General features: G+C 38.1%; 1 protein-coding gene and 1 pseudogene across 1 annotated transcript; both read left to right on the top strand.

Moving 5' to 3' along the window:
• LOC21405684 overlaps positions 1-8,334 on the top strand; it is a 13,790-nt pseudogene extending 5,456 nt beyond the window's left edge.
• Positions 8,335-9,146: 812 nt separating this feature from the next.
• On the top strand, positions 9,147-9,982 carry LOC112092806. Its single transcript, XM_024169863.1, has 3 exons — positions 9,147-9,512; positions 9,594-9,718; positions 9,763-9,982. Exons 1-3 carry the CDS (start codon positions 9,147-9,149, stop codon positions 9,980-9,982), a joined length of 711 nt encoding a protein of 236 aa, XP_024025631.1.
• The last annotated feature ends 623 nt before the right edge of the window (positions 9,983-10,605 follow it).

Here is a 10,605-nt window from a genome sequence, read left to right as displayed (position 1 = left end):
TCCTTGGTGAAAGGATTGCTCTCGGTTTGAGTGGGACTAGAATGACTTTCTTTGTTTTCTGAGTGGCTGCAGTGTTTCCTCGGCTTTCCTTGTCATAGTTTGATCGTGAAGGCTTCCAATCCGCAGGTTTGCCATGGAGTTTCCAGCAATTTTCCCTTTGATGTCCTGGTTTGCGACATTGATCACACCAAGGTCTTCCTCTTCTCTGTCTATTGCCATTCGGGTTGCTGGGTTGTGATACTCGGATTGTTAGAGCTGCTCCTTCAAGGCTGGAAGCACTATCCTGGGTTCCCATCATTAGTTTCTTCCTACTCTCTTCTCTCCGAACTTCTGAGAAGGCTTCCCTTATGTTTGGAAGGGGTTTTATTCCCATCACTCTCCCCCTGACTTCATCCAGATTTTTGTTGAGTCCAAGAAGAAACTTAAAGGTTCTTTTCTGTTCCACAATCTTCCTGTACAGATTTGTGTCTTCTGTGCACTTCCAAGGATGAACTTCAAACATGTCAAGGTGCTGCCAATGACGATTCAGGGTATTGAAGTATTGTGTGACCGTGAGATCTCCTTGGCGCAGATCATGTAATGCGGCTTCTACTTCAAACAATTCAGAGGTGTTCTCTGAACTCGAATAGGTTTCCCTAACTGCATCCCATATCTCTTTTGCAGTCCCATAAAGGAGAAAATTTTCTCCGATGTCATTATTCATGGAATTAATTAACCATGACATAACCATGTGGTTTTCAGTCTTCCATGTCCTGAATTTTGGATCCTTCTTATCAGGAATTGAGACTTCGCCAGTGAGATACTCATCCTTGCCCTTGCCGCATATGAACATCATCACTGATTGAGACCACTGGAGGTAATTGTGGCCATTGAGTTTGTGACCTGTGATAAGGATAGATGAGCCTTCCGTTCCACCATGCTGATTGCTGACTGGGGACATATCCGGATTGGAGTTAACTTCCGAGGTTGAACTAGATCTCTCGGTTGCCATACCGTATTTGGTCATGGGTAGGGTTTGAACGGCAGGGGATTGAAGAGGTCTGTGATTTTGGTTTTTGGGCGGCACTGTGAGTATTTTCAGGCGGCGCTAAGGAGGGAGAGATGAATTGATACTAGGGCTTCTAAAGGCTCTGATACCATGTAGAATTTCAGAGAAGGAAATTGCCCTCTTTTCTCTCTCTTATTAATTTTATAGAATCGGTACAATATATATATATATATATATATATGCTACAACTATAAATTCTAGGTTAAAGAGAATCGGGAAAATATCCCACTAAACTAGGAGATAAGAGATAAAGGAAAACTGAATTTAAAGATAGGAAATCAAATCCTAATCCTAATATCAATCCGAACTATATTGAGGATAATTCCTAATTTGAATTTTGAATTTCAACAGAATGGGAATCCTTCCATGGCTTCGCTATCTTCTTGAGGTGAGCATATTTCCAGTGAATTAATGTTTCGACTCCTCCATATCATAAACAGTCTAAAGTCAGTGCTAATTGTAGAGTACTAAATGTATTAATCTGTATGGTTTCAGTCAGACCCTACAGCGGCTTTGGAATAATGCTTGATTTCTATACTCATTGCCATAGCAAGGCAGTCCCCAACATTGCAAATGCAAATGCCAAAGGCTTATTGAGACAGTTGTTGACAGATTTACAGCAAACAAGAATATAGGAATTCATCCTTCTAAGATAAAATCTGTTATTCTTTTAAAGGTAAGGTGTTTTTATTTTCCTTCCTATATGTTCTTTTGCTAGCCCTTTTTTATTCGTTCAAATTATATATTGTATAGCTAATATGATTTTTATTGTTTCTGTATATATATCAAATGTTTTGGCTCGATCTGATAAGAAGACTTGTCTTGAATTTATAAATAATGGAGTTTACCATATCATGACGTGGCATTTATGTCAAAACACTGCATCTGTTGACCACTGGGTTGAATCTGGTCAAGAGAGCTGCAAGCTTTCATCAGCTTTGATGGTTGAACAATTACGTTTTTGGAGGGTTTGCATTCAGCATGGGTATTCGGTATCGTGTTTCTCGGATATTTTCCCTTCCTTGTGCCTGTAGTTGAATCCACCTACACTTGGAAAGCTTATAGAGAAGGTCTTCGTGAATTTGCTTCCCTCTCGGCGGAGACATACCTTCTTCTACAGGCTTTGGCTACAAGACTTCCAAACATCTTTTCACAAATGAGTCTAGGAAATCAAATCCAGGAACAGGTTGGCGATGACATGGAGATCTGGTCTTGGAGTCACGTTAGTCCAATGGTTGATTTAGCTGTGAAGTGGATACTTGTATTGGGTGATCTACACACATGTAATTTTTGGCAAAGTGGGGTTAAGAGTGGTAATGTTTTACAATATTCACATGTGAATTCATTGCTGTGGGTGTATTCTGCTGTAATGGGCATGCTTGCAGAAGTGCTCAAAAGAATTATTCCAGATAATAGCATCAATCAGATGGAAAATGATGGCAATATCCCGTGGCTTCCAGAGTTTGTTCCCAAAGTTGGACTTGAAATTATCAAAAGTAGGTTTCTGAGTTTCTCAGATACCATGGGTTCAAATTTTGGAACAAGTCTTGTTGGAGATGGTTCTTTCGTTGAAAAACTATGCTATTTGAGACAGATAACCGAATATGAAATATCATTAGCTTCTGTATGTTGCCTTCACGGATATTTCCAGACAATCTCTGCCATTGATAACTTGATCTAGCTGACCAAGAAAGAGGTAAAGAATTCCCAAGACTGTAGTCTTTCAAGAGAAGAGGAAATACTCAAGGATGGGATATTGAAAGGGTCTCTGGTTGAACTGAGAAGCCTGCAAGATATTTTTATGAAGTTGGTTGCTTCAGACTGGCATTTAGTGCAGTCTATTGAGACATTCGGCAGAGGCCTGCTCCTGGGGTAGGATTTGGCTGGGGTGCCTCTGGTGGAGGATTTTGGTCAACAGATGTTTTGTTGGCACAAGCAGATTCAAGGCTAACTGTTGATTTGCTTGAGACTTTTCTGATTTTGTCTATAAGTGATGTACCCAGAGACGAGGAAATATCTTCTGTTGTGCAAATTATTAATTCTTCCTTAGCCTTGACTTTAATAGCCGGGCCTAGAGAGAGAAATATTGTGGACAAGGCATTTAAACTTTTGGTCGATGTCTCCATTCTGAAGTATCTTGATCTCTGTATTCGGCATTTTCTTCGTCTTAATGGGAGAATTAAGCTGTTTGGCTGGGAATATAAAGAAGAGGATTACCTGCTCTTCAGTAAGATATTAATTTCTCATTTCAGCAATAGATGGCTGTCTGTAAAAAAGAAGCTGAAAAAAGCAGATAAACCACTTGAGAAAACTTATGGTTCTTTGGATACCATACATGAGGATGAGGACTGGGACGCATCAGATATTGTTCAAGACAGTACATCCTTGGTCGTAGAGTGGGCTCACCAAAGATTTACATTACTGTTCATTGGTTTCTGAGTCCAATTTCGACCCTTGGCAATAGCAAGCATGCTGGTCTTCGAAAATGTTCCAATTTAGAGTCTCTTATGCAGGACCCAGGTGATCTGCTTGAAGTTGCCAAAGGTGGTCTTTTTGTCCTCTTAGGTATCAAACGATGTCGAGTTTCCTCCCAAGTGACGTCCCTTCACCTGTTCAAAGCATTCCATTAGTTTGGAAACTGCATTCTTGATCTGTGATCTTGCTAATTGGAATGGATGTGATTGAGGACGAGAAGAGTAAGGATGTTTATGAAGCTTTGCAAGATCTATATGGTAATATTCTTGATAAGGAAAGGCATACAAGTGCCAAAATGACTTGCGAGAAGAATGTCAACCTGTCTTTGGAACCCAGAAATGAAAAGTATCTAGAGTTCTTGAGGTTTCAATCGGACATTCATGACAGTTACTCAACTTTTATTGAAACTCTTGTGGAGCAGTTTTCTGCTATATCTTATGGCGATTTAATATATGGCCGGCAAGTTGCTGTTTATTTACACTGATGTGTTGAAGCTCCTGTTCGGCTTGCTGCTTGGAAGGCACTGACTAATGCTCGTGTTCTTGAGCTTCTCCCGCCCTTGGAGTCTTGCTTCGGAGAAGCAGAAGGGTACCTTCAACCTATAGAGGTACGGAAGATAAAAATTAACCTCTACACAAATAATTTGTGAAATGTTTTATGCTGCGCCTCCTTTTGTCTTTTGCACATAAATCTATACATTTATTGCTTTCGACCTATTAATCTTGCTGAAATATTGTTTGATTATAAGAACAAATTATGCAGAACTGATAAAATAATTTTTTTTCTCAACTCTGCAGGATAATGCTGAGATTATAGAGGCCTATGTGAAATCCTGGACTTCTGGTGCTCTCGACAGGGCTGCAAGTCGAGGATCAATTGCGTATGTGCTGGTTCTCCACCACCTTTCACATTTTATCTTTCATTCCAGTACTGGTGATAAACTGCTTCTACGGAACAAGCTTGTGAGGTCACTTTTGAGAGACTTCTCCCTGAAGCAACACCATGAGGTATGTATACTTTTTGAAGACACTCTATGAAACTGGTATTAACGAACTGGTTGAACTATAACACCTCATAAGGTGAAGTGTGGCGCCTCCCGCCCTAGCAGCGGGTCGCCAACCTTAAACTACTACTATTAAGCCGAGTTATAGACTAATCTATTACTTGTTATTAGACTATCGCCTCTTTAATTTACGTTTCTGTACGAGTAAATTTTTTTTTCTTTAACCCTTGGGTTCTTAACATGTTCTTAGCATGTTCTTTTGTTATACAATAACTTATCCTTGCTAATACTTTAAGAAATCGGATATGGAACAAGTCCCCGAAACTTATCCTAACTTATTACAGTCTATTGTTCTTTACTAAGACAATGTAACATCTTTTCCTTAAAACTGAAACATATAAACTTGGTTCTATATTACATTACTCTGCAGCGGAATTTATTTTCTAAGCGAGCGTAGTAGAAATCACTCCCGTGTACCCATGACATTTCCGCCACCCTTGCCTCCGCCGGTCCATCAAGCAAAACCACTATATGGCTGGCTGCTTACCTTTGTTACCTGTACATGAGTAAACTGATGAGCTAACGCTCAGCAAGTATAAACATGCACACATCATAAACTAGAAAAGAATTACATTAAAAGTTATGATGCAAATATGCTCGTGTGAAACATGCTTTTTGTCTTTTTGTTCTTACTACTGTGGGCATGGGCCATTGCTTACTGTCTTGTTATTGTTGGCCTGGGCCCCTGTTTACTGTCTGGTCTGGTCGGAATCTCTACTCTTTGAGATTTCCTCCATTGGGAGGCCGACGACCCGTTAGTCTCTTTACATTACTGAACTTTGAGTTTTTCATTTCAAAGTGTTAAAAACTTTACTGAATGATATGCAACGTTTCTCTACGTGCATATGCTAACAGAAAATGCATAATACTACTTGCATACTTTAACTATGTATAAGGGTAGCCATATGTCGCTCTTTTGCAATCTAGGGCACTGAGCCCTCCAAGCACGTATAATCACATATAATCACATAGACTTAGGAACATAAGTAAATTCATAGTTCTAAGTCTAACTACATCTTATTCGAGTCCAGACAAACATATATGTCTATACTTACAAATAATCCGCTAGGATTCCCGCTTGCTAGAAGTTCTTTCTCGTTGTCTTGGCTCTCGTGCCAAAACCTGTTTCATGGAAATAGGTATAAATTTCCTATTCCAAATCACAATTCTTCATACTTAGATTTTTAAATCTAATTTCAAACTCGTTTTTGAACCCTTTTTCCCCTCTAGGCCGAATCCTAGTTTAAGAGGTAAATTACACATATTTGTGTATCTCGGTTTCTGAATCTTAATCTGTTCATTTCCGAGTTTTAAAACTGTTATTCATTCTCTAGAATCGAATTATTAACTCATTGCTTACTAACTAATTTTTAGGAAATTTTGGCAGAGTTTCGTCTTATTTTTCTCGTTTCCCGAGTTTTCAATAACTCGTTCTACTTCCGATTTCGGTACCTGGAGTTAAGATTTACATTCTTGAACACAGATTCTAACATAAAATTGAACAAAACATATGTTCTTTCTTAATCTAGGCTCACGGATTTTCAATAGAAATCCACCAAAACTTCCTTCAATCATCTTAATACTTACACCGTTAAACTCTTATTACAATGCTCTACAAAACCTCAGTTTTAATTTTCACTTTAACGGAAGTTTTTCTAAGATGGGTTACTATTGATCCAAATCAAGAAATCATAGAAGTCTCATGAAAAATCTGAAATCTTACCTCCAGTTGTTGAGGTTTTTCACTAGAACACCTTAGGTTACGTTTCTACCGGACTGAACGGAAGAAATCTCAATGAAAATGCTTGATTTTCCTTCCTCCGTCTCTCTCTAGAACCTCTCTTTTTTTTTCTTTCTTCGTAACTTCCTCACGTCTCTCTCTCTCTGTTTTTTTTTTTCCTTTGCTATACTTCACGTGAAGTATGTAATAACCTTTTCTTTTGTTTTTCCACGTGAGTCATCCTTCATGCCGTGAGTCATCCTTCACTTAAGCCTATGTAATGACAAATGGTTTTTTTTGCATGTGAGGTTCCACCTCACGGTAACTATCATTCACTTTTTTTTTTTTTTTTTACACGTACTTAGATAATCTAATATATATATATATATATATATGTATATATGTATATATATTATAACTTTGTTCAACCTACTTTTATTCTTTGCTATATCCAAGATACGTGCTAGCAAATGAGTAGGTTCTATACTCCTCAAATTTTTCTTGTCGAGACCTAACTCTCCGTTTCTCAAAACGAGTCTCTTTCCGGTACTAATAATTTCACAATCAATACAGGTTCTATACTAATTTTTTGGACTGTCGAGTACTCTGGATCAAACTTCCCATGTTCAACCCAATTCTTTTGGGTATCTCATTAGTCAATTTTTTTTTTCTGAAATTTTTATTTTAATCGATCCAGAATTGCCCAAAACCTTACCCTCGCGGCATTATTTTTTTTTAGCAGTTTTCCACTTTAACTGGCTCGGAAAAATTTTGTTTCAGGAATTTTTGTTATTTTTCTTACTTCTAATATTTCTACTCTTTTTCTAGCTGGTCATTTGGTCACAAACCAAATATTTTAGTTTTTCATAACTAAAATGTACCCGCTAAAATTTCTAACTTTTAACTACTATTTCACTTTCCATAACTGATATTTACGAATTTTCCTCGTAAGAACATTCGTATTATAACTTTACATATTTTGAGAAATTTTATCCTGTATATAAAGTTCCTTCATAATATTTTATTGATTACATCAAAATTCTACTGATTATTCCGAAAAGAATTTCGGTCAAATACCGGACTGTCCGGATTAGACCTAAATTTTTCTCGGTCATGAAGTGAACCGGTTAAGATGCCCACAGTTGAACAAATTAAAGCACCCCCTACACGGAATGAAATCTATTCTTTCGTGCGGAAATGGTTGAACTGTCAACTGTCAAATCATACTATCCATATAGATGATATAGAAAAGAAGTCACGGTGTCATACAGACAAAGGAGTGTCAATTTGGTATCTGAAATTCTCATGATATGACCTTTATCACTCTATAACTATTGTATGACAAATTACCTTCTATTTTCATATTGTTCCTGGGAAGTTATATCAGAGATGGAGATTTCTAATGTCGAACTCTTATAATTGCAGGCAATGCTTTTGAATCTAATTCAATATGAAGAGAAAGCATCATCTCAGACGATTAATTTGAAAGATGATTTGCAATTATACAGCAATATAAACAAAAGGCTTGATGTCTTAACTGAAGCTTGCGAACAAAATTCTTCTCTACTAAATGAGGTAAAGAAGCTAAAGTCCCTTGTACAGAATACAGTTTCGTGAGCTCATCAAAATTTTGTTTTGCATGGATGAGCTTTTTTGTAAACTTATGTGTCGGTTTCTTTTTCTTTCATTTCTATCTGATCACATGACTTCTGACTTTGAGGACAACCCAACGAAAAGTTTTCTGCTGATTAAAGGAAACACTTGTTGCAAAAAAATAGAAGAGTTAAAGGAAACACTTGTTGCATATTTCATTCTGTTGATTCAACCAAAAAAAAAAAAAGAAAGAAAAAGAAAAAGAAAGAGATTTCATGGAGGGTAGTAAAGCCCAGTAAATGTTCTTTGTACTTGGGCACTTCATTCCTTAATTCGGACAATGTTTGATGTGAGGGAGGATCCCCTAGCGGGAAAGACTTTATTGACTGATAAATAAAATCTTCTAGGTATTCCAACTTCCAAGTATAAAAAACGAGCCAGCAAAATGATATGTGATCTTGGCTTTGAAAGGCCACAATTCATGACCGTTTGAGTTTCTTTTGCGGCGTGTTGCTAATGACGTGTCACCAGATTGCAGTTTCTGGATTTATGCTTCCCTGTGTATCATAGTTCAGATGAATCTTTAGTGCATCTTTTTATTCATTGCTCTCTAGCTAGGTCCCTTGGGTTTGCAGGTCGGAAGGCAATAAGATGCGACTATGCATCTTAATTCGGGCTTTGAGCTAAGACAGAGTATTTTGCTCCCGCCTGATGCTTTAAAATTTTCATTTTGCCATAGATAAGACTTGGTCTTGTTGGTATGCAATATGGTAGGCAAGAAATAAAGTTGTGTTTGACGACTCAAATCCGGATACAAATAGCATGATCATTTCTCTCAAAGGTTCATTTGAGGAACACAAATCAGTTAAGTCATCTGTCGTTAAGTTAGCTCTGAGGCTAACTCGAACAAATTTTCAAGAAAGACGCGGAGCCTATAAAGATTAATGTCGATGCAGCCTTTAAAGAGAGTGTCGGAAATATAGGATGAGATAAGTTTAGTTATAGTTTATGCGTTATCAATAAGATTTAAATTCTAGAGTTTAAATTTTGTAGTATAAGATAAGGATTGTTAAAGATAGGATTTAGAGTTTATCTAGAAGAAGATTAGATTCTCAATCTCTTCAATATAACAATTGTATTTTTCCGGTTAGGTGAAGATCTAAATAAAATTAAATATTTTCCCCCAAAATCCTACATGGTATCAAAGCTTAGGCTCTTAACCTAATCTTCCAATCGCAAAAACTACCATGGCCGGCGCCAATAGAAGTTCCTCTTCCACGAGAGATGACGCAGAGAGTTCGCAAGACAATTCAGCCACAGTCCAAAGCAGTGATGATGAGGTTTCCCTCATAAATCTCCCATCTAATACGTTGCAATTGACGACACACAAATTAAATAGGAAGAATTACTTGTCTTGGGCTCAAACTGTGAAGCTTTTAATCGATGGAAAAGGGAAGTTAGGGTTCCTGACAGGCGAGGCAAAGAAACCAGGGGAGAAAGACCCAAAGTTGAAGACATGGAGATCCGAAAACTCCATGGTTACCGCATGGCTTATCAATTCCATGGATTACTCGATTGGAAAGCCATTCTTATTCCTTCCAACCGCCAAAGCAGTTTAGGATGCCATACGAGAGACCTATTCCGACTTAGAAAATTCATCTCAAATATTTGAGATAAAATCAAGACTATGGCAGGCAAGACAAGGGGATAGAGAGGTCATGGTTTATTGCAACGAGATGGTGAACCTTTGGCAGGAATTGGACTTACGCTACGAGGAAGAATGGGACTGCACCAATGATAGCGTGCACTGTATGAAGAGGTGGAGAATGACAGAGTGTTTGTCTTTTTGGCCGGACTCAACAGGGAATTAGATGAGGTGAGAGGTCGGATTCTAGGAAGGAAACCACTTCCATCCATCCAAGAGGTGTTCTCTGAAGTGAGAAGGGAAAAAAAGCGAAGGAGTGTGATGATGAAGAAAGAAGAAGCAAGAGGAGTAACAGAGGCCAAAACCTTTGCCTTGGTTTCTCGGGGGGCTGACTTGGACGGAGACAGGAGAAACACAAAGAAGAATGATAGGCCATGATGTGATCACTGTAAGAAACCTTGGCATACACGGGAAACATGTTGGAAATTACATGGGAAGCCACCGAACTGGAAAAAAAGAATGAAGGGGGTGGCCGAGCATTTCAAGTTTCAAATGATGACCAAGGGCAGCAAGTCTCAACAGAAAGCTCTCCATTCACAAAGGAACAGACATACCACTTGTTGAAAATCATCCAATCCTCACAATTCTCTGTAAATTCCTCAAATCCATCATGCTCTCTAGCCCATAAAGGTAACTACCTCACTGCCCTTGTTAGTGTCGATTCCGATATAAATTGCTCGTGGATCAAAGATTCCGGTGCAACTGATCACATGACAGGATCATCAAAATTGTTCTCTTCATATAGTCCATGTGCAGGAAATCAAAAAATTAAAATAGCGGATGGATCCCTTTCAACCATAGTTGGGAAAGGTTTTATCTCTCCATTCATCACTCTTCAAAATGTTCTTCATGTTCCCAATTTGTCATGTAATTCTCTTGTCTGTCAGTAAACTAACTCGAGACTTAAACTGTCAAATTCACTTTTCCACATCTTCTTGTAAGTTTTAGAATTTGAACTTGGGGAAGACGATTAGCAATGCTAGACAAAGTGAAGGACTCTA

Source organism: Morus notabilis, unplaced genomic scaffold (genome assembly GCF_000414095.1).
Source record: "Morus notabilis unplaced genomic scaffold, ASM41409v2 Scaffold317, whole genome shotgun sequence".
Lineage (NCBI taxonomy): Eukaryota > Viridiplantae > Streptophyta > Magnoliopsida > Rosales > Moraceae > Morus > Morus notabilis.
Note: the sequence above shows the minus strand (reverse complement) of the source record. Positions and strands in the feature narration are given on the sequence as shown.